We start from the raw sequence: 25,269 nt of genomic DNA, 5'->3' as shown, positions 1-25,269 counted from the left end.
TACTTATTGTTATTTTAAGGAATTATAGTATGACTCAATAATAGCCATGGTGGTTATTTGTGAGTAATGTAATGACATGTCTTTGTGCCACATGCTGCTGCTGGTGCTAAGTCGCTTCAGTTGTGTCCGACTCTGTGCGACCCCATAGACGGTAGCCCACCAGGCTCCCCGGTCCCTGGGATTCTCCAGGCAAGAACCCTGGAGTGGGCTGCCGTTTCCTTCTCCAGTGCAGTGCCACATGCTAGATCATGGATATTTGCTGATGTAGAGAGCTCCCTCCCCTGCTTGTCTCATACCAGGTGGAGTCTAAAATACATGACTTTTATCTTCTTTACAAGCACCTGACTCTCTGCCTTATGGTGATGTACTTATGGAGCCACTGGCATGTCTCCTAAAATTCCACGCTACCTGGTGGCTCAGCTGGGAAAGCGTCTGCCTGCAATGTGGGAGACCCAGGTTTGATCCCTGGGTCAGGCAGATCCCCTGGAGAAGGAAATGGCACCCCACTCCGATATTCTTGCCTAGAAAATCCCATAGATGGAGGAGCCTGGTGGGCTACAGTCCATGGGGTTGCAAAGAGCCAGACACGACTGAGCGACTTCACTTTCACTTTCAACAGACACAGATATACACACACAGACACACACACACACACACTTCCATCTATTTAACTAGTTAATTAATTTATCTATCTATCTCATAAATATACTAAAAAATTGTTAGGACGTATGTCAAAATGCTGAGAGTAATTATCTCTGGATTATGGCCATGGTACACTTTGTTTTTCTACAGTTTTCCTATTTTCAAATATTATATTGCATGTGCAATTATTTGCAAACATTATATAAGCATATTTTACTTTTATTGGAAATGACAACCCATTCCAGTCTTCTTGCCTTGAGAATCCCAGGGATGAGGGAGCCTGGTGGGCTGCCGTCTATGGGGTCACATAGAGTCGGACACAACTGAAGCGACTTAGCAGCAGCAACTTAGCATTTTACTTTTATCATTTGAAACGATAAATGATGCTAAAGGATTTTCTTCATGGAAAAAATAAATGTAACTGCTGTTGTCATTCAGCCAAAAATGGTACCAAAAGAACATGTGTATTCTTGGTTGAGAGAGGATGCTAAGATATTGTTGCTGCTGTGACCAACCTGAATGAGGAAATTGAATTAACTCCGCCCTTGATTATGATCATACTGATCAGATTCTGAGTCTTGGATCCCAAAAGGTAGCAAAACCTCCTGTTCTAAGAGAAAGAATCCTTATTGTTCTCTTTTTGATCTCTCTTTCACAAACAGCAGGGGAAATGTCCTCCAACAGAGAGGGGCAGTGGGCAGAGCTGCCTGACTCAGTGGTTTGGAGATGGAGGTTTGAACTTGAGAGCAGTTATTCATTGATCCAAGACTGAAGGAATGTGTTCTTGGCATTGCCCAGGACCTTTTGCCCTCTTGGTGTCCAGATCTGCTCTTATAGTGAGGTGTGGGAAAAAAATTGTACCCTCGTGTTGAAGTAACTGGTGGGAACTGCTTTGATTTAAAAGCCTTGGTTTTCCTGGGAAAATTGGAGCATGATTTGGGTGAACTAATAATAGAAGGAGCCAAATAGATGGAAAGGGCAGAGAAAAAGGAGTCTGGTTCAAAGGTTAGGAAGCCTGTGTCCTATCAGTTGTAATCTAGAAGCTTGATTTTTACTTACACCTGTGCTTTTTTATGAATGAAATGTGAATGGATGTTTGCCAGGATCTATTAAGTGCCAACCATGCTCCCAAGTATTGTGGATTATGCTGGAGTAGAAACCATGGTCCGTCCCAAATGGCAATAATAACACCTACCCCAGGTACCCCATGTACTTGAGGGAATAAAAGAAGAAGGTACAATAAAAATAATTTACCTGCCTAAAACCTGGTCTGTTCGGTATTAACATTTCCAGCGTCAAGGGTCTGTTAACTCCAAAGAAACACAGTGATTGGGGAAAAGAGGCCTTTTAGCACACTTGTGGTTCAATGCTTTAAAATATATAAACAGTCATGAATTAACCACTGTAGCAAATCATTGTTTAGCTATTTAATGGTGGGATATTTTTTAAAGGAGTGGTCATTAAAACAAATCCTTTTGGAACAATATTACTGTTTTACTGCATCTGGGTTTAGAGTCTTAGAAGGAAGATCTACACGTATAGATCAAAGTTATAGCTTCCTGTGTCACTGCCTTTTAGATATAGTCATACAGACCAGTCCCTATGGTGTTGGCACCATTGTTTTACCTGTTTGATTCATCTCATCACCCTCTGTACTTTTTAAGGCTTACCTCAGAGAGTTCATCCTCCATGAAGCCTTTGCTAATGCTCCATCAAGAGGAGATGTTGCGCTCATTTGAATCTTCATAACAGCTGGGGGTACCATGTATTAGGTTCTGCTTGAAACTCTGGTTCATTCATCTGCTTGTCTCATACCCATCCTTGAGGGCATAAACTGGATCTCAACCTATCATTCTATACCCTTGAGCATCTAAGACAGAACCTTGCATAGAACAGGTGCCTGAGCTCCCATTATACATGCCACATCCAGAGCTGGAAAGGACCTGAGAAAGCATTTAATCTGCCCTTTCAATTTTTCTTAAGGGGTACCCAAGGCCAAACAGGGGAGAGTGCTTTGCCAGAGCCAATAGCTAACCATTGCCAGTCAGAGCTAAAACTCGGTCCCTTGGCCAGCAGAGTAGCCGCGATCATCCTAGAGCACACAGAATTTCCCTCTGATGGCTTGGACTGAATGACAAAGCCTGTGAGAAGTGGACGTGCCAATACTGTGTCCAGAGGCTCGCTGGGAGGACCCAAACTCATCTGAGGGTGGGGTTGGGGGTGGATATTATTGACCACAATCACAGCCATCCATTGGCTGTGTCCCCACGTGCCAGGCACTGTACTCAGCCCTTTTCCTCAGTTGCCTTATTGTCATTGTCTGCAAAGAACAGCCACCCAATCTCAGAGGACTGACTTCTCTCCCTTTTTCCCTTCTAGGCTAATGGAGGTTGGCAGGATGCTACTACCCCTTCATCAGTGACCTCCCCTACAGAAGGCCCTGGCAGTGTTCACTCTGATACCTCCAACTGATCTCCCAGCAGTCGCATCCCGGCTGACCCTGTGCTCCAGTCGAGGCAGGGCCAGGAGGGAGGGTTTCTCAACGCTGAAGCGGTCAGACTGGAGGTCGAAGCAATCAGCAAACACAATAAGAGTCTCCTTCTCTTCTCTTCTTTGGGATGCTATTTCAGCCAATCTGGACACTTCTTTATACTCTCTTCCCCCCCCATTTTTTTTTCTGGGTAGAAGCCACCCTTCCCTGCCTCCAGCTGTCAGCCTGGTGTCCGTCATCTTCCCTGCCCCTTTCCCTCTGTCCTAGACTCCCTGGGTCCCTGCCCTCTCTTACATCCTTGAAGGATATTTTCAACAATTATAGGAATTTAAAGAGGAAGACACAAAGAACATAATAAAAGCATTTGTATATTTTCCTGCTGGTGGTTTGAGGAGCCAGATTCCCTCCCTTGGTCCCTCGCTCCCTCTGCTATCAGGCAGTCCTTCTCTGTTTCTCTCGTTTACTCTCACTACCTCTCGGCAGGAATACGCCACGTTGCCCGGCTTGTCCCAGGCCACCCTGCCTCCTCTTGCTCTGCCTTCCCTGAGGACAGTACTGCTTAGGACACAATTCCTCCTCTTCCTTGTCGCCCCAGGTATTCACTGGGGGCTGTCACTGCTGGACTTCTGCAAGTGCCACAGTTTCTGGTTTTACCCCCACCAGGTTGATTCCCAGGCAGGAAGTCAGGCAGCAAAAGAGGGCTTGAGGAGCAAGAAGGGCAGGATTCTTAGAGGCTTTTGCATCTTTCCAGTGACAGCTCTTGGTCTCAAGAAGCACACTCTTTGGAGACCGTGCTGTAAGCGATGTTCAGAACCTATTGCAAAACCAGGTCTGAGTTAGGCATGGTGGTGAATGCATCCCTAAGGAGTGGAAGGCTCTTATCCTACAGCCCTTCACCTTATCCCACCCCTCCTCCCCACAACACACAAGGATACAAACATGTAGACCCATGCACAGACACACATTCACTTGCCCCAAATCAGTCACATGCCACATATGAATACCTGCGTTAGTAACCATAGCATTACACCTTGTGAGCGCAAGAGAGCAAAACAGCCACTCTGAGTGAAGGTCACTGACATAGAGAAGCAGGGTGTGCCTGGGGCTTCCAGGGCCCCAGCCTCCACACACCAGAATGGCATACACAGGACTTGAACATGATGAAGGGTAGACTTCCTAAACTGTTGGTGTTCCCACCACCTCTGGAGCTCTTGGGCAGCCACACAGTACTTCCAGTGTCTGCAGTGGATTTGGTTCTGTCTCGTTTTTGTGTTTATGTTAGGGACAGTGCATCAATTATCCAAAGTGTCATATGGCACCACATTCTTGTCCTGGAGGAGAAAATTGTTTAAGAACATGGATGAGACAAACTTTTTGTTTACTTATGCAGAAGGCCTGAGAGTGATGGGGGACAGGGAGGTAGTGCTTTCAGTTAAATCATTTGTGATTTTTATTCCCTGGGAATATCTAAGAGTGAAGAGTATATACTATTACACTGTTTTCTAATTTTACCTGAACTCACAGTCTTCATAGCCAACTGTGCCAGAAGAAAAGGTGGCATCTTTTTTGATTAAATGGGAAGTGTTCAGATCTCTTGGTGCCTCATTTTCTTCATCTGTAAAATGGGTTTATGCCTGGCTCACCAAAAGACTGAAGAAATTGATTTCGTTCATACCCAATATATAATTGTGAAGTCAGGGGAAGTAGCTTCCCTAAGATAAACTGGCCCATGCTGTGTCGGGAGGATACATGGTTTTTCTGTTCTAACTTTTGGTTAGCAGTAATGCCTGAGGTCGTCACCATGAGGACGAAGAGCAGAGTCAGTGTTGTTGCTTCTCTTTGTTTGCTTAGGCCTGGCTGGTTTGTAGAGTAGAGATAAGCTTCTAAACTGGAAAAATGTGACCTGGTTCTCTCAGCTTGTACTAGAATCCAGCATGTGGCCTCACAAGCATTTAGTCCCCGGTCTCATCTGCTCTGTTTGAGAAAGCCTCTGGGAGAGGTATAAAGCCCTGAGGCGGGACGATGACCAGCTGACAAGATCATGGACATTCTGCACGGCACTACAGTAATGATTAGGAAATGCTCCTGTGTGTGGGTGTTGGGAGGTAGGGGAAAGCAACCAGAAGGTGTGTGTATTTGAAGGAAATGCAAAAAGTAAATATTTGGCAAGATGGCATCATACCTGGATGGCTAAGAGGAGTAGGAAGACTGTGTCTACTAACCTGTGCCATCATCAGAACAGAGCTTGATAAAGAGGCTTCCTTGAAGGAAACATCTTGTGACCATTCTACAGTGATTAGAACCAGGGAAGAACTTGGTCTGAGTGGCAGGGATCTATTGAAACTACCCACACAGGAATATGGTAGGATTGTATCCCCTTGACTTGGGGCAAAGTACGAAAGAGACACAAAAGGGTTCTCTTGGAAACAGGAAGGATGATTGCAGATTTGGTTTGAATGATCACCATTTTAAGCTGATAAAAGAGATCAGAGTGGTGCCACCTTTGCACAGGCAGTTTCTCTCCCTGCAGTGGTTTGCACTGATGCTCACCCCTCACTGTGTCATCCCTACCCTGCTCGTCACATGGCGCTCTTTACCTTCCCCCCGCTCACCCATGATCACGTCGGACATGGCGGCCACCAGCCCTTTTTGTATTAAGGGAAGCATGAGAACGCTGACAGTGGAAGGATGGGTATGGAAAGAGCGTGCCTCTGGAAATACAGTTCCCTGGGAATTCTTATTAGGTCAGTCATACAGATACCAAAATGTGCCCCAAGATTCCTTCATTTTCTGATGGAAGTGGGAGTACTCCATTTTCCCCGCAGCCGACTTCCCCTGAGAAGTAAAACTCGCCCTAAGCTTTGCCCACCTTGTGACTCTTCATCACACCCTCCTTTTCATCCCTAACCTGCCCCTGGTGTGGAATTGACTCCTGTGCAGTAGTTTTGCCAAGTGGCACCTTCTTTACTTTTTTTTTTTTGCTGTGGTAGTGTTTTTTTATTTGCCAATTGCCTTTTCTCACGTATCTTTCCCTGCCCCTCTTGCCTTCTGAGTTTTATTTTTCTGCCCAGAAAAACCTGACTTCGATACCAAAAAAAGATGAAACTACAGAAACTCAAATTTAAAAAAAAAAAAAAAACGAAGAAAAAAAACGAAAAAATACTCAACGATTCTTTCAGCTTTATTAACATTTTCCATTGTTTCTTGCGACTTGTGTCTCGTTCTTTGTAGTATTGATGATGAACATTTGATAATGAATGTTCTTGTATATTCAGATAAAGAAAAAAAAAACCAAAAAAGCGGTCTGAATTTAATAGTGTTTATAATAAAAATTTTAAAAATGACCCTCTTAGCACGCAAAACAGGATGGGGAATTTCCCCTCTTCTTTCTGTGACAATGCACATCATTCCTGCATTAGTTTTTAACACCCAACTACCTACATTCACCATTTCCCCCATTTTTCTTTTATTTTCTTGCATTTGTGAATTAGTTCAAGAATGCTAGAAAAGTGTCGAGTTGTGCACATCCATTTCCTGTTTCACAATGTTTAAAAGTGACAGTAATTCATTTTGTAAACTAAAAAAAAAAGTTTGGAATAGTGAGCATAATAGGTACAGCCTAACATGTTATTATGTTTATTAACTTTGAGACCCAGAAATAAATGCTTTACTTTTCTTTATCCTGCTCTTTAAACTATATTTTAAAAAAAAATTGTGTTATTTTTGGTTTGTTTATGGGAGGGTGCTTTTTTAATTTTCAGGATTATGATCTTGGTGTTTTTATTTCTTAAATATGTATCCGAGGTGATGTGAAAAGATGACATTTGTAGAATAGGCTGTTTCCATGTACTTCTGTTTGCTTAAGAATTCAGTTGACTTCAGAGACAAGCCCCACAATGACGTCACATGACTCACCTGTATTTCTGGAGTGTGTGGCATTCCAAAGTCCCTGGGGGAAAAAAAAAAAAACTTCAGGGACTTGAAGTTCCTTTTTTTGACCTTTAACACTTCAAGGAATTGGTCCAGGGTAACTTTTTATATTGTAGGGAGAAGTTTTTGCCTTGCTTGATTGTGAATGTCACATTAAAATGCTTTCTTTTCTTTCTTCCTGATTGATAACAACCTTCCACAAAGCCTTTCCAACTAGAGAGGATTTTTTTTCTTCCAGAGGAATTTCACAGGAGATTCTGGTGGGGTGTGTACCATTAGCTGAGTAGACTAGATCCAGGAGCTGTCCTGAGAGCCCTTCAGCCTGGATTTATTTCCAGCCAGACTCAGTGCTGAGTGGTTATGCTGGTTTCATGGGCTAACTCTCACTAACTTTTGATTTAGGCAGCTGCTTAAAGCAGATTGTCAAACTGGCTTGATTCGGAATGTTTTTGTGAAGTTAGGGGAGAAAAGAAAGCAATGTTATCTGGAGAAACTTAATTTAAATGGTTTTCATTCCACAGATGACTAAGCATTCAGAAAGCAGCCAGAACCTAAGCAAGAAAAGTGAGCAACACTTTAGGAAGTGTCTCTACCCTAATGCATGCACTCTTGTTTTTAAGTCATAAAAAAACAATGACGACGAGCTTTTCACATCACCTTTATGGTTTCAATCCCTAGCTCAAAGCTTTCTGGACTCTTTTATTTTTTTTGTAAACATTTTTTTTTCCTTTTGTTAAAATTAATAAAACATTCAATGTTTTCCCCTTTTCCCTCTTATTCTTTTCTTCCCTTTGGCGTTTTCAATTATTTTGAAGTGCTTTCCTTTGGTTGTTGGTTTTATTCTCCCACTCCTCCTCCCCTGTTCTTATTATTCAGAGTATAAACCTGCAAAGCTCTGCTCTGTTTTGGTTTTGAAATTTTAAGCTTTTCTGCTTCTGTGAGAGCACAGGCTTCTGTCCCTTTTGATTCCAACTGAAATTTTGTGTTCTCTAATGATACTAACACGGTGTAGGTTTTACAGTCTCCTAATTTGTACTGGTAATGCATATTCCAAATAAATAGTTTCTTTTGTTGCAAAAAAAAAAAAAAGTATACTTGTATTTGGTGTAAATTTATTTTCTTACCTGCTGATAACTTGTCTTTCCCCAAACTATGATTTAGTTTAATATGGATTATAATTTAAACTGTGGCCCTCATCATTTTAAAGGCTACATTTGCAGTGGGACAAATTGAGTTACTTTCCTCACCCACAAAGGAAGGAGGGAGGGAGAGAAGGAAGGAAAGAAGGATTTTTTACGTGAGAATATTAGCGGTGCTCTGCCTGTCTGTGATCGGCAGCCATCAGCCAAATACCAGTTAAAGTGTTAGGGTGATGTTCCACAATAAATTACGAATTTCTGAGTCACAGCCATCTTCCACCGGCTCTCCTTTCCTTCTCTTTGCTTTGATCTGGTCATAAGGAAAATTGTGGTACCAGAAAGATGCTGCAGGGGAAGGAATGAATCTAAGTTAGAAGAACCACCCAGCTCTGGAAAGTATGACAGACGCTCCTCCACTGGGCAAACATGCCTGCCGTGTGTTACGTGTGCCATCCCGTGTGGTCGTCTCTTGCAGAGGTTTGTCTACACTCGCAATGAGCCCCTGACCTTTGGGGCTGTGGTCTGTTACAGAGTTTAATGTCTCCGAGTGTTCTGGCTGGATCACCACTTCAGCCTTCAACACCTAAGTCTGCTTCCAGGCCTTTAACACCATTTATTTGTGCATAGAGTGGGATGCAGCTTCTTGCCTGCCATTCCTCATATCGTTCCTCGAGAGGCATCACATGCATCATTTTCTCATTCTTAACACCTTAAGCTTCAGGAGGCTCTGCCCAAAGCCCCAGAGAGGCAGGTCTATATTGAAAATGCCAATCACTCACCCTTTCATCCCTATCATGATTCTAATCAATAGAAAGCAGATGAAAAGAATGGACCATCATAGGAGGGGGTCAAATCATCATTTTTCTTAACAGATAAGCTAAGTGCCCAATGGCCTCAAAAATATAAAGCTGTCTTGCCAAGGTTGATTTGGAGAGCATGTTCAGCAATCAAAATGGAGACCTCATGTCTCCTCTGCAAATTTAAACATGGGAGCATTTATGGAAGTTTGGGTACACAAGGTAGTGTTAGACCACTTCGTCCTTTAGTTGCCCGGAGAATTGTGAACCTCACCCACCCACCTAGTTTATTACTCAAGAGTGGTACTAAACTGTTGTAGTAGACCAAGACTGCTGCTGCTACTGCTGCTAAGTCACTTCAGTCGTGTCCGATTCTGTGCGACCCCATAGACGGCAGCCCACCGGCCTCCCCCATCCCTGGGATTCTCCAGGCAAGAACACTGGAGTGGGTTGCCATTTCCTTCTTCAGTGCAGGAAAGTGAAAAGTCAAAGTGGAGTGGCTCAGTCGTGTCCAACTCTTCGCGATCTCATGGACCGCAGCCTGTGCCTCGAATTCAGTACAAGTCTGTTTCTCATTAATAATGGTAATAGCCCCCAGCAAACATTCCTTGTCAGGATGCCTTGTCTTCATGCAGTGATTCAGGGATCCAGTTCCTTCAGCCTGCAGGAATTTGTAGTCCTCCATATCTGACCTGCAGGAGGGAAAGAGTGTGTAGAAGGGTCACCACTTCTTGAAAGCCTTAACCAAGAGCTCCCTTCCATTCATATTCCTAAATGCAAGAGTTGAGGGGTGGGCAGAAGGATGGAAAAGTGGTCCCTGTCTAGGCAGCCACTTCCTGGCAAAAACAGCACACAATAACTCCTTGAGTAGTCAGCCGTCTCATCACACCTAATGCTCCAGGATTAGTGAGAAAAGCAAGTCCACAGAGCTGTTTCACTGCACAGGATAGACTCCCAAGAAAACCATTTTCAGTAACATCCCAGGATTGGCTCTGTTACTCTTCAGCAGAGAAGACCCAGAAAGAGGTATAACAACGGGGGCCAGAGCTGAGCCACCTCCTCAACAATCTCCACATTTGGCTGTTGTCTAAACTCCTGACTTCAGTACTCAGCCCATGGTCATCATGAAAGGAGAGCTGCTGTTCCTCAAGGCAGCCTGCCTGGCCCTTAAGGAAGTCTCTCCCATGTTTATTGCTCTCTAGAATGGTCACATCTAGTGGCCAGCAGTTACTTCAAATGAAGTCGAAAGCATTAAGAATCACAAAATCTGATAAGCTCAGCACTCCACACCCTCACCCTCAACATAGAATTTCTACCTGCTTCTCCTTGTAGACTTCTGTGACCTCCCCTACTTGAACAAGAAAGCAGGACACCAATGTTCCAACCACCCTTTGTTATCCAAAATATGGCCTCCTGGAAATATTCAGCGTGAAGGATGGCACAAGAGTTTAGTCTTAGGAAGTCACTGGGTGAGGCAAGGAAGGTGCTTTACCCTATATCTTTGTACCAGAGGCCCAAGAGAGGCATCAAAATTCCAACAGTGACCAGATAAAGAGAGCAGGGGATTTACTGTCTGAGCCAATCAGACACAGGGAGACACAATCTCTGGCTTCTAGCCTTAGGTATACTTCCCAGACCACTCTGGGCAGTGTAAGAGTAGGTAGGCAAGACGAGTTGTAAGGGGCCACGTGCTTGGGAGAAACGTTGACCTTGTTTATTCTCCTGTATGTGTGTGTGTGTGTTAATCTCTCACCCGTGTCTGACTCTTCATGATCCCATGGCTTGTAACTCACCAGGTTCCTCTGTCCATGTAATTCTCCAGGCCAGAATACTGGAGTGGGTTGTCATTTCCTCCTCCAGGGATGTTCCCAACCCAGGGATCGAACTCAGGTCTCCTGCATTGCAGGCAGATTCTTTACCAGCTGAGCCACCAGGGAAGCCCATATTCTCATGGAATCCATGCAAAAAACAGCTTATCTCATGTTTCTGGATTCCTCTGGATAAATCATAGGGCCCATTCATTAATCATAGGGTCCATTCATTATGTCCAGGTGACACCCCAAGCCCAAATTCCATCTGTCTCATGAAAACCAACCACACCGTCCAGTGAAACTCACCAGTATTGACAATGAGCACTTCTGAACAGCATAAAAGTAGCTTTTTGGTGGTCAGACAGTAAAGAATTAGCCTACTCTGGATCTGTCCAAGGCTTCCATTGTTCAGACAGGTCCTGCTCACCTTTAATCCCTTTGAGGGGTCCAACTCCACAAGAGGTATCTTTCCATTGCCCGCTGAGGTATTGTTTGCCCAATAGGTATGTTCCTGCCCTCCCCAGCCATCCCCTGGGCTGCAGTTTCAGAACACAGGACATGTCTGCATTCCTATACACACTAACTACTGTGCTGGAATTCAGTAATAATTCTTGTAGTGTTTTACCAGGATCTTCTTGATTTTTCCCTTTTAAATGTGTCCACATTTTCTTGTATCACCTAGTGAAACCTATAAAGTCACCCACTGGAACATCTCCAGTTGCTTTCATTACCTACCCACTAACTGCAGCTTTCAGTGGGTCTTTCTTAGAACCTTTGGTGTGAGGGATACATGTAGTTTGCTCACTGAGATCTTAAAAGCCAGACCACGTGAACTTGAATCTCTGTCAGGTTCTCTGACACTAAATGAGAGGTTTTTATTTCATATCAACCAATTCTCAAACATTCCAATAGATGTCCTACAATCCTATTCAACTCTGACACTAACTATTGAGGGTTAGTGTCAAACCCCCACAGGCTTCAGGGCTCCGTTCCACAAGACTGCCCTCACTGCAGACACCCATAGCAAGCATCAGGTCAGCTGCACTTCTGGTTGGTCAGTTATCAATCAGGCAATCCCACAACCCCCATGTCAGGTTTGATCATTTGCTAGAATGGCTCACAGAACTCAGGATGCCGCTAAGCTTATATTTACTGGTTTATTATAAAGGATGCCGGAGAAGGCAGTGGTACCCCACTCCAGTACTCTTGCCTGGAAAATCCCATGGACGGAGGAGCCTGGTAGGCTGCAGTCGATGGGGTTGCAAAGAGTCGGACATGACTGAGTGACTTCATTTTGACTTTTCACTTTTATGCATTGGAGAAGGAAATGGCAGCCCACTCCAGTGTTCTTGCCTGGAGAATCCCGGGGACAGGGGAGCCTGGTGGGCTGCTGTCTATGGGATCACACAGAGTCGGACACGACTGAAACGACTTAGCAGCAGCAGCAGCATGAAGGATACAGATGATCATCGATATAAAGAGAAGGTCTGAAAGGGATCTGAGTGCAGGATCCTCTGACTCCATGGAGTTGGGTTGTCTCACCCTCCCAGCATGTGGGTGCTATGGCTTAAGAGGTGTTTGTGGTGATATCAATACATGGGTTAAATTGATTAAATCATTGGCCATTGATGATTTTCTCAATCTCTAGCCCTTCTTCCTACATGGTGATTGGGATTTGGAGCTAAAAGCTTCAATTTTCTGATCAAGGCTTAGTCTTTCTCTGACCAGTTCCCATCCTGACGAAATTAAGGAGCCCACAAACTAAACATACTCCTATCACTTAGGAAATATAAGGGTTTTAGGAACTCTGTATCAGGAACCAGGGATAAATACCAATTTAACATCAATATAAAAAAAAATGAAAACAACTTAGAATAACACCTGATACACATAAGTGCTAAAAGCATGTTTATTATTAGTATTATTTATACTTCTGATTATCTGGGTGCATCTGTATCCCTGAACTAGTTGCAATCAGGATGTCCTCTTTTTCCATAGTTCCATTGTAAAGAGCTATTAGCTATGGGCATATTTTCTCTTTTCTTTCTTTTTTTTTTTTTTTAAATATCAGTCTAGCCTGGCTACTAAGATCTTGTCCTTCCTGAGAAAATTCCTGTTATCTCTCTGGCTCAATTAATGTGTCTTCCATCATTTCTCACTCACTTTTGCACTATTCCTATCTTAAGAAAATGTAGGATTTTTTTTTAAACAAGTTGATGTTTAGAAGTAGATAAGCAGAGTTGGTCTTGGACAGAACTGTGAGGTCATTAAAGTTTGTCTCCCACATGCCAACTTCTCTGATCCTTTTCCAGGGTGAGAGGATATGATGTGCTCTTACGTCTTATTTTAATGGCTTCAGCTTGCAACCTCTTTCCTCAACGGATGCTCTGCTCTCCAAATGCTTCAGGATTTTTGCAAGTCCTTCAGGTCGAACTTACCTGCATAGAAGGCTGAAAGTTTTCTAGTTTCTTATTAATCAGTACAAGTAGCAGTAGTTGAATGAGAATCAAGACTTTCACAGCAGGATGACTGCAGTTAACAAGGCTGTATATTTGAAAGTTGCCAAGTGAGTAGATCCTAAAAGTTCTCTTCATGAGGAGTGAACCTTTCCCACCCCCACCTTAAGTCTATGAGATGATGGATGTTTACTAAAAATTACTGTGGGAATCATTTCACAATATACTCAAGTCAAGTCATCATGTGGTATACCTTCAACTTATCTCAACAAAAAAGAATTTTTATTTATGGTCAAAGAGATGCTGAGTTTGGAGAAGGAAATGGCAACCCACTCCAGTGTTCTTGCCTGGAGAATCCCAGGGACGGGGGAACCTGGTGGGCTGCCATCTATGGGGTCACACAGAGTCGGACATGACTGAAGTGACTTAGCAGTAGCAGATGCTGAGTTGCTCTCTAAATGCAAGGCTCTGGGAAACTGTCCTAGGGAATACATCTGACCTCCCTGCTCTTACCTCAAATTGAAAATAAAGCCTTTTTGTGCAGATCTGGTCTGAATCACCCACCAAGCATGTCTAAGAAGACAAACCAGAGTATAGATCTTTGGAGAGCTCTGACTTCCTCATGTGCACATGGCCTGGAAGTTCAAACAGGGCCCTCTGCCCCTGTAGCCAGATAACAAAAGACTGTGACATCATGCAGCACATTAACCACTTGTCTTCTGCACCCAAGTTTGTATCAGTTAGTTCACTGCATCTTGACCTTCAATGACATGGTGAAAATGGAAGATTTAGTCACTGAGTCGTGTCTGTCTGTAGCCCACCAGGCTCCTCTATCCATGGAATTCTCCAGGCAAGAATCCTGGAGTGGGTAGTCATTCCCTTTGCTAAGGGATATTCCCAACTCAAAGAGCAAACCCACAATGATATAAACCCAGGTCTTTTATTTCTGGGTCTTCGATCTTACCTCTCTGCACATTACTGCTTTTCAGTACAATTCCCTCCTTGGGATTTTCCTTGCTTGGCCCATACCTCCTCTGTGGCAATAGCAAATCTCTGCTGAGAATTCTGCAAGTGCCCTGGGCTCCTCTCCTGAGACATCGCAGACGGTTGCCAGACAGGCCACAGGCTGTGTGACCACCCTTACATTTCTCCAGTAAGCAAGCATGCCCTTGACCACCTCCTGTGTGCTGACAGTGGCTCTGTACTTCAGAAGGACCTTAATGTCTAGCGGGACTACCACTGGAAAGACTTTTTCAACAAGACAAAGTGTTAAACAAAAAACAACACAAATCTCTAAGCCCTTGCTTGTGAATAACAACTGTACTCATCAATTAACAAGCTTGGGCAAGGTTTTAAAACTATGATGTCATGAACAAAAAGCTCAGATCCAGGGGGAAATGGGATTAGGCTGGGCTGATGGAGCAGATGTGGATTAGAATGAAAGCATTCTTGCTACTGGATGATTTGAAGCGACTAAACCCATCAAGGGATAGAAAGATAGGAAGCCCAAGAAGCTGCCAAGGAAATGTATGACCGTCTCCATTATTTTAAATCATCTAACTTCAAGGAGAGGTGGAAGGATGCTAGGCAAGCATCCCTAACCCCCAGAAGCAATGATAATGTTGAGTTAAAGCCTTCCCAAACTAGGAATATTGTTACTGTTCCTTCCCCTAGTCATACAGGAATTCACCCTTCCCCTAGTCGTACAGTAATTCAGCTCCATCCAATTCAACGAATGCCTCCTGGCAGCTGTGTGCTAGGAATATGCCAGTGAAGCAGACCACTTGGATCAGTTAGTAATTGCTTCCTTGAAACATCTGTACATAAATTTAGGTTGCTCTGTAGAGATAAAGAAACAATATTAGAATGATAGAAAATAGAATTCTGAGAGTCCTTCACTAAGCTAGCCTCCTTCTTCCTGTAAGCTCAAATAAGAACAACTGGCTGTAGCCGATGGTCTTCTCGTAGTACCCCTCCCCAAATTCCAAGCTTCTTCCTTTCTTTTAACCTTTTTGCAAATTTCGCTCATGAGGTAATTATATAAACCACCTAAAATGATGGCCCTACCTTATTCACAGACCCACTTGGTCTTTTTTTTTTTTTTTTTAATGTGGTTTTATTGGGTTTTTTTGGTCATGAGACACATGGGATCTTATCTCCTTGACCAGGGATCAAACCAATACCCCCTTCACTGGAAGGTAAAGTCTTAAACACAAGACCACTAGGGAAGTCCCCACATACTTGTTCTTTAAGCATAGGTCCAATTCCTCTAGGAAGCCTTTCTCCTTCCTGGAGTTATCTGTTCCACCAAAAATCCTCCAGGGTGTGTATCTTTGGCCCTGCCTTGAAATGTTGTTAAATATCCTATCTCCCCACATACATTATTAGAGCTCAAGGGGCACCATCTTACACACCTAACAGGCACAGACAAAGGAGAAACACACCTCAGACAAAGGAGAAACAATGGGAGGGAGAAAGAAGTGAGGGAAGGAGGAGGAGAAGAAATAAGAAAAGACAGAGAAAAACTGAAGGTAGAGAGAAGGGGTAGGAAGAGATAAAGAGGAGGGTGCAGAAAGAAAATGGGCAGCAAGGAGAGGAGAATGGGACAGAGAAAAGAAAGGAGATCGAAGAAGAAATAATAAAGGACAGCAAGAGTGGAGGGGAGAAAAAGAGAGGAAGACAGCAAGGCCAAGTAAGACCGTGGAGGGAGGTCACACTCCCCGACCCCGCCAATAAGATCCCTGGCACTTGGGTAGTAAGAGGTCACGAAAGAGGGTGTGGGGACTTCCCCAGCCCTCCAGTGGTTAGGACTCCACCCTTCCATTGCAGGGTACGTGGGTTCAATCCCTGGTCAAGGAACTAAGATCCTGCAAACTGCTGGCCTGGCCAAAAAAAGGGAGGGAGTGGTGAAGAGAGATAAGGTCTTGAAGCACGCAGCAAGGATAAAGACAAATGCCCATGGCATGACCTCACATATTTGGTTAAGAGCAGCTCTGCCAACTTCACTCTAAACATGAAGTCTGTGATTCATTTAAAGCTAATTAGTTTTGGATTTTTTCAAATATCTTATTATTATACAGTGGAGGTGACAGTAGATTCAAGGGATTAGATCTGATAGACAGACTGCCTGAAGAACTATGGATGGAGGTTTGTAACATTGTAAAGGAGGTGGTGACCAAACCATCCCCAAGAAAAAGATGCAACAAGGCAAAGTGGTTGTCTAAGGAGGCTTTACAAACAACCAAGAAAAGAAGAGAAGTGAAAGGCAAAGGAGAAAGGGAAAGATATACCCAACTGAATGCAGAGTTCCAGAGAATAGCAAGGAGAGATTGAAAAAAAAAAAAAAAAAAACCTTCTTAAGTGAACAATGCAAAGAAATAGAGGGAAAAAATAGAATAGGAAAGAACAAAGCTAGTGGAGGTTATGGAATTGCAGCTAAGTTATTTAAAATCCTAAAAGATGCTGCTGCACTCAATATGTCAGCAAATTTGAAAAACTCAGCAGGGGCCACAGAAATGGAAAAGGTCAGTTTTCATCCCAATCCCAAAGAAGAGCAATGCCAAAGAATGTTCCAACTACCATACAATTGCACTCATTTCATATGCTAGCAAGGTAATGCTCAAAGTTCTTCAAGCTAGGCTTCAACAGTATGTGAACCAAAAACTTCCAGATGAACAAGCTGGGTTTTGAAGAAGCAGGGGAACCAGAGATGAAATTGCCAATATTCAATGGATCATAGAAAAAGCAAAGGAAATCCAGAAAAGCATCTACTTCTGCTTCATTGACTATGCTGAAGACTTTAACTGTGTGGATCACAACAAACTCTGGAAAATTCTTAAAGAGGCAGTAATTCCAGACATCCTCACCTGCCTCCTGACAAACCTGTATGCAGGTCAAGAAGCAACAGTTAGAACCGGACATAGAGCAACAAGCTGGTTCAAAATTGGCAAAGGAGGATGTCAATGCTGCATATTGTCACCCTGCTTATTTAACTTATATGCAGAGTACATCATGCGAAATACTGGGCTGGATGAATCACAAACTGAAATCAAGATTGCCAGGAGAAGTATCAACAACCTCAGATGATACCACTCTGATGGCAGAAAGTGAAGAGGAACTAAAGTGCCTCTTAATGAGGGTGAAAGAGGAGAGTGAAAAATCTGGCTTAAAACTCAACTTTCAAAAAACTAAGATCATGGCATCAGGTCCCATCACTTCATGGACAGTAGAAAGGGAAAAAGTGGAAACAGGGACAGATTTTATTTTCTTGAGCTCCAAAATCACTGCAGATTGTGACTGCATCCAGGAAATTAAAACAACAAAAAAAACTTGCTTCTTGGAATAAAAGCTATGGCAAACCTAGACAGCATAATAAAAAGCAGAGACCTCACTTGGCTAACAAAGGTCCATATCATCAAAGCTATGGTTTTTCCAGTGATTATGTACAGATGTGAGAGTTGGACCATAAAGGAAGCCTGAGCACTAAAGAATTGATGCTTTCAGATTGTGGTGCTGGAGAAGACTCCTGAGAGTCCCTTTGATAGCAAGGAGTCAAACCAGTCAATCCTAAAAGAAATCAATCCTGAATATTCATTGGAAGGACTGATGCTGAAGCTGAAGCTGAAGCTCCAGTACTTTGACCATGTTATGTGAAGAGCTGAGTTACTGGAAAAGACCTCGATGCTGGGAAAGACTGAAGGCAAAAGAAGAAGGAGAAGGGAGCGGCAGAGGATGCCATGGTTAGATAGCATCACCCACTCAACTCAATAGACCTGAATTTGAGAAAACTCTGGAAGATAGTGGAGTACAGAGGAACCTGGCATGCTATAGTCCATAGGGTCACCAAGAGTCAGACACAATTTAGCAACTGAGCAACAACATATTCATTTATCCTTTACTCAGCCAACACTGAACAAACACTCTGCCCTGCCTGCCAGGTTACTAGTCTAGGACTCCCATGGGAGGGGAAAATAGAGAGGAGACAAAATAAATAACATGAATGGTATGTTGTGCTGTGCTGTGCTTAGTTGCTCAGTCTTGTCCGACTCTTTGTGACCCCATGGACTGTAGCATGCCAGGCTCCTCTGTCCATGGGGATTCTCCAGGCATAGAATACTGGAGCAGTTTGCCATGCTCTCCTTCAGGGGATCTTCCCAACCCAGGGGTTGAGCACAGGTCTCCCACATTGCAGGTGGATCCTTTACCATACCTGAGCCACCAGGTATGTGGGATGGTGGTTAGTGCTGGGGGAACGTAAGACAGGATGATGGAAGTGCTATTGAAAATCAAGACAGAGTGGTCCAGAGGACTGACTAGAAAAATCAGTTTGACCAAGCTGCTAAAGGTGGGGAGGGAGGAAGCCACTGTGATATCTGAGATGATTCCAAGCAGAAGGCCCTGAGGCAAGAACACGTCAGGAAGCTTTGAGGAATCGCAAGGAGCCCAGTGTATTTGAATCGAGAGAGAATGAGGAGAAGATTATTGGGTAATATGGCCAGAGAATGGACAGTGCAAGGCAGAACATACAGAGCCTCTTGGAGGACGTGGTGAGGATTTTGGCTCTTCCTTCGCATAAACCTGGAGGCTCAGAGGGTTTGGGGCGAGGAGTAATACGATAAGACTAAGTTTTAACAGTATGCCACTGGCAGCAGTGTTGTAAGCAGACAAAAGGAAAATAAGATTGGAAATGGTGAAGCCGGTTAGAAAACAATTGGAGTATTTGGGGCAGAGAGGATGGTGGCAAGGACTCTGAGAAAATCTAGTGTAAATAAAAACCCAGTGCCTTTCCCAGGACCTGCATTTGTACATGCATTTTTTTGTCGGAAATGACTTTCTCCCTGCTAGAGTTTGTTGTTGTTCAGTTGCTAAATCGTGTCCGACTCTGCGACCCCACAGACTGCATGCCAGGCTCTCCACTCCACCATCTCCTGGAGTTTGTTCGAATTCATGTGCATTGAGTCTGTGAAGCCACCCAACCATCTCATCCTCTGTCACCCTCTTCTCCTCCTTCCCATATTTCAAGGCTCAGTGCCCCTGACAGCATCCCCCGAGTCCCCAGGGAGGACTGTTGTCCCTACAGCACCCTGCCTATGCCTCTCTTGTGGCACTCATCAAGTTGTGTTGCAATTATTGGTTCCTTCTGCCTCCCTTCTACATTAAGAACATGTCCATTTCAATTTGGTTCCCAAGCACTTTTATCAGGGGGAATAAAAAGGTGAATAAATTGCTATCCCAATTACAATCTAATACAGGAGCCTGAACAACTGTTCCCATGCTTACCATGGAGTTTCACTCATAGCTGTCAAACAAATAAGGGAACAAGAAAACTACCAGAAGCCAAGTCCACAAGGCTGGCCTCCTAATTTACAGTGCTGTGTTAGGAGTCACAGGGTATGGTCTGGCCTGTTGCTCTGACAGCCTCCCCTGGTTATTTCTCCAGTTCTGGTCCAACAAGACACCCACACATATGTGCTACAGAGCTGAGAGCTAAGGACCTTTCTGTGAGAGAGGGAGACCCTGTGGAAGATTCCAGGCCGTGGTGAGTGCAAGATGATTAAAAGCGGCCAGAGATATATCTATTTTTTCCATAGTACTGGTGGCTGATGCAAAGCTCTCTCCCCAGAGTCTCTTGGTGACATTTGTTACTTGGCTTTTCAATCCTTAAACAGAAATTCTGTCCTTTTCACTGAATTGCTCCTCCTTTGCTAATGTTCTTTCTCCCCCAAGTCCCAGGAAGAGCATTTGACATTTGTTATTGGTACAAGAGCATCATTTGCTGAGTGTGAACAACAAAAAAAAGACTTTTCCCCAAGGTGAGAAATGAATGATTATCTCAGATCTCCTTACCCTTTTTCCTGTCCCTTCAGACACAATAGCAATCCACAGCCATGTCGGGCCCTGGTGGAGAGCTGCCCTAATCAGTTTTTGCATTCTAGCTTGGTGGAGATGAGCTGTTATTATAACTGTAAATGTTTCAGTGGAGGGTGAAGTGTGGTGCGTCATGGAATCATAGGATATGGTGGGGGCATGAAGCTTCAGTGATGACCACTGCATGTAGGATAATGAGATCTCTAAGGATAAGTCCTGTTCCTCCAACCAATGTTTCCTGAGAACCTACTGTGCACCAGGCATTGTTGTGGATACTGCAGATGACAGGCAAAAATAAAAATACCTAGTCTCTATTCTCAGAATGCTTTCTGCCTAGTGGAGGTGTTTAGCATCAATTCATTATTCACAGAGATAGGTGTACATCTGCAACTTGATAAGTAATAAGAAAAAAGATAGATGATTCTGAGAATTCATAATAAAGAGAAGTGAATCAGTCAAGGGGGTCAGCAATGTTTTCTGGAGGCTTCTTGGGCTGCAAACTAGAAAATTGGTTAACTGTAATGATGGATGAGAGGAGGATTCTAGGCAAGGGGAACAGCAGGTATACAGAAGTTGTCTTGGAAGAGAGAACCTGGCAGGTCCAGACCAGAAAGAACAAGAGAAAGTCCCCGAGGAAGACAGGGAGCACAGGGAGGTGGACTTGGGAGGACCACAAGGGGCCTGGCCGCCGTGCTCCCCACCTCCCTGCTCTCTACTCCAGGGGGCCCCGCTAAGGAGGTCCTCAGCAAGGGACCCAAGCTCTGAAGAGTAATAGCTCATTCCTTCAGCCATCCAGCACTGACCTATGGAGCAACATTTTGGCATCTAAAAGTAAGGATAACAGGGGAACAATTTACATGCTCATCCCTCCTGAGATCACAGGCTGGGAGATGGGTAGAAATAGAAACACGGCCCCACATTACAGGACGTGGTCTCAGCATGTTGCGTTTTAGTGCCGCAGAGTGGCGTTGACTCTAGCAGGTGAGCTGTGGAGGGGCCGAGGAGACTGGAAGAGAAAGAGCGACATTGCCACTGGAAACTGGAACACCCATTCTGCCCCCGTGATTAGCACCACTGTTACTTTCCCATCTCTTTTCTCCCAGCCCCTAGCCCTTCAGTTTCCAGTGCCATTCAGTGTAAATCTGTCTTGGAGGGTTGTTTCTCCTTGTGGTCATATAGTAACAGGCTACTAAACCTGCCTGTGGGGTGAATTATGAGCTGGTCTCTGGAGCCCCGGTCTCTGTTGCCCACGGAATGAATTGTGGTGCTCCATCCAGGCGGCTGGGCTCTTTATTTATTTATTTGTTTGCTTTAGCATATTTTAATCTGATCATTAAATTGCAATCTGCCACCCATCCCCACCCCCGACTGTCTTCCGACAGAACAGATTTTTCATAGGTAATGATACCTATAAACTTCAGGGGTGGCTGTCAGCAGCGCAAACTGGGAAAGGGAGTGGGGAGAGGTTGCAGAAACACGCAAGACATCCCGACCCTCAACCCGCACCGTGAACTGACCTTGGCTGCTCTGCTCAGCATGATCTGTCCCTGGGGAGCTGGGATGCCCACATTCTCCCGGGCAGCACCTGTGGCCTTTTCTGGCCCAATAAACAGGTGTCTCTGCACTTTGTCCTCGACTGCATAAGATCATCACTGCTCTACATTGTTACAGGCAGTAAAGGTGTCACCAAACTCGTGCTGATGGTGCTGCACAGGGATAGCTCTGCACTGATAAATCAGAGGCAAAGAGAATGCCAGATGGTGCCCAGGCACCCGTGTTCCCGAGGTCACCCATCTGATCTGGTGCCGCTCTGCACCAGAGGGATTGCCACCTGTGGCAGCAGGGCCACTCTCCTGGAGAGAGTGACAGTCGTCAAGTTGGCAACACCAACTTGTCCAGCTTGTGCTGACACAAGCCTTTGGAGCCTGACCTGTGAGCAGGTGTTATGATACCCATTCTGAAATTGAGAGGCAGGAACTGTGGAGTGAATTGCCCAAGGTAGTACTGGCTCCTAGGAGGTTCTCAACAAGCCATTGTTGAGTGAATGAATGAATGGGTTTGTGCTGCCCTAAAGCAATCTCAAAGTCACCTCTCATGGTTTGCTTCTGGAACCACATCCAGAGGAAGTTCTGGGACTAAGGTCCTAGGAGCCTACAGCACCTACCTGAACCAGACAGGTGAGGAATCACCACAAATGATTCTCCATGTGGGGGGCTCGGTGCTGGAAGGGGTGCCTTGAAGGTGTGTTTGTGTGACAGGCAGCTGGAGACAGGTGTCCGCCTTGCTGTGCTTCTGACGGGCCAGGCAGAGTTCTAAGGGATACATCCACTTCTTTAAGTGTCTCAACAAATCTAGATAAGTACTATCATAATATCCATTACAAATGAAGAAACCGAAGCACAGAGACATTGAACAAATTTCCTGGAAGTTTAAAACTACAGAGTGAAGGAGCCAGGTTTAAACTTCAGCAGTCAGGCTTCGGTGTCTGGACTGTTGAGCACTGTCTCATACATCTTTTTCTTCCAGAATGTACATGCTCTGCTCTCCAGATCTCATTTCAGAATGCATCTGATTTCAGGTACAGGTGGCAAGAAAGAAGTGGTTCTGGCCTAGGTGTGTGACTTGAAGCAGGAATGGAAGGTGGTAGTAGGTAACAGCAGATATTTTTCTGGGCTAAAGAACTCACATTTTAAACACTCCCTAGCCCATGGCAAGTCCCTGCACTTTCTATGGCATTAGGAAATGGACTCAAGGCACAAAGCTACCTCAATTCTTTCAAAAAATTGAAATGTGTAGTCCTATCTAGATATAAAACTCAAGACGTCTAGCCTCTAGTCCAAATACTAACCACCAGATCATGGTCCTTAAAATGAATATTATTTTCCTTAATCAAAATTTTAAATTTTGTAAAAGCCAAACAAATGTCTCTATTCATTATTCTGTAACTGATTTGACAATAGTGATCAACTGGCATCTCAGGGAAGGAGGCGAATTTCCATAATCTGGGGGAAAAGAGATAACTCAGGTCATGTAATCACCCACTAGGAACTTCATACTTAAAGATACTCAAGCCTCTTTTCCAGGATGGGCAACCATGGAAGAGAGTCTGTTGGCCCAGCCTCCTTCTATTTCCCAGTCCGGTATCCAAGACTCCTTCCTGTTGCCCAGCCATGGAGTCTCAGAAAGCATCAGATGCCAGAACGCTCCGTGACAGCACAGGGCTGCAGCAGACCAAATGTGCCCCATTGCACCCTGCAGTTGTCTTCAAATGACTTTCCCTGTTGATGATCTTACTTAGATTGTGAGCTACCCACAAAGATATAACCTCAGTCCTGACCTCATTCTAACCAGAACCATGGACACGAACCCTCATCTGGCTCGACTCATGACACTCAGAATAACTTTAACCATAGTTATTAACTTGTAACTGATAAGTCGTGGATTACATCTTGATTATTTTGTCAATATTATTTGTGCCCTTAAGGTTCTCAAGTTAAACAAGTGACTATGCTTTGAAGAATCATTCCAAAACAAGTTTGAAGAAATTAATTGAATTTTAAAAGAAGTAACTTGGATGGCATCTGAGTTTCAAAAGGCACCAAAGAAATCCCCTTGCCCACTTCTCCCATTCCCAAGTTGGACCCCACCTCTTGCCATCCAGTATGTGGGATCTGGTCTCTGATATGGCAACTCCTGATGGTTTTCAACAAGAGAGAAATTTTTATTGAAAACCAGAATTTCTGAGGACTGTTCTAGGATGAATGGATTAAAGAGAAGGAAGGCAGCACCAGAGAAGGAGTCTAAGTGGAGATTAGGAAATTTATGAGACAGCATGAGACAGACAAACAGCACATACTTGGCACCTGGAAAGCCCTAGGTTTAAAATCTTTGTTCTGCTGCTTAAGAGCTGGGAGATCATGAGCACATTATTCAACCTCTCTGAGCCTCCTGAGCCTTTCTCTTCATCTGTAAAGCAGGGATCTCAGAGCTGTCAGCATTCACGAAACACTCTTTTTCAAAGGGCACAGTGCATGCGTGACACACAGCAGGTCCTTCATCCATCAGGTTGCCCGGTGAGCTTGCCCAACATCCCACATTTGACTTCACATTAGGGGCATATTGGGAGACTGAGCTACAGAGATTCTGTCTCAGAGACCAGGCAGAGAAAAATGTCCTATTGAGGTTCCGACTGCTTTTAGGTACTGAGGAGAAAGCTACCATTTGTAATTTGAAAATTCACACCCAGGTGCCCGGGGCAAAGGGTGACCCCAGCTCAGGCACATCAAGTGTGTAAGGTTGAGCATCCCATCTGGAATGCTGCCCAAAGGCTGTCTTGTGCCCTGTCTCCACACACCATGCCCATTAGCTCTGAGAGTTCAAGAAACATTTTCCAGAGAAGAATGCTAAACAAAGCCCCGGATCAGCCAGATCCTGAGAAGGAAGAGAAGGAGGGGTGGAGTCAGGCCAGGCTTCAGTCACTGATCACCAACTGCTTCCTATCCCCCATGGATTTCTTGTCAATGATTATTCAATCTCAGGCCTGACCTTTCTATTCTAAATAACACTGCAATATCAGCTTGGCCCAGCCCGCAGCTTTCGCAGGAAATTAACTGTATCTGGCTCTCACAGGAGACCCAAGAAATCCCCTCAGTAACTAAGCCCAGACTGGTTTACAGAAAAAAAGACCCAGCATTATCTTCTTCTTATGCACTCCTCCTAATACCCGTCTAAATATCACAGGGCTCCCAGCTGTTTAATTCTAATAAATACTCATCTATTCTCAAAATAGACAAATGTTAGGTCTCAGGTGGGCCCCAAGCATTCCGTGCTAGAGAAAGAAGAGAATATGGAGAGAGAGAAAGAAGAGAGGGTCTCAGAGTCAGCTGCAGATTTTTGCCTGTGTACGACGGCAGCTTAAGAAACTGGCTGATGCTTTCCTGCTTGGCCAGAGTCAGAGGTGACTTCTGAGGGAGGCCACTCTCATAACTAGTGTCCCTATGAAGTTGTCCTTACTTCCCTTGAAGGAGCGAGGTTTCAGAGCAGCTCTTCAGGGCAGAAAGGTCTTTCAGAGTCCCAGAACCAAGTGAGATCATTCTCCTTTCATCCTGACAGCTGGGGGGCTGGGAGGGACTGTTA

General features: G+C 44.4%; 1 protein-coding gene across 3 annotated transcripts in view; it reads left to right on the top strand.

The window, feature by feature from the left end:
- The window catches only part of PBX1 (PBX homeobox 1), a 297,657-nt gene extending 294,253 nt beyond the window's left edge, over positions 1-3,404 (top strand). For 2 of the 3 annotated variants that reach the window (XM_068964903.1, XM_068964902.1), the window contains one exon: positions 3,022-3,404. In XM_068964903.1, coding sequence (XP_068821004.1) covers positions 3,022-3,114 — 93 coding nt within the window. In that variant the 3' untranslated portion in view covers positions 3,115-3,404. The remainder of the gene's footprint in view (positions 1-3,021) is intronic. The other variant, XM_068964904.1, reaches the window with a different exon arrangement.
- Positions 3,405-25,269: the final 21,865 nt, after the last annotated feature.

The sequence above is a fragment of the Capricornis sumatraensis genome, chromosome 2, assembly GCF_032405125.1.
Source record: "Capricornis sumatraensis isolate serow.1 chromosome 2, serow.2, whole genome shotgun sequence".
Lineage (NCBI taxonomy): Eukaryota > Metazoa > Chordata > Mammalia > Artiodactyla > Bovidae > Capricornis > Capricornis sumatraensis.
This window is presented reverse-complemented; position numbering and strand designations above follow the sequence as displayed.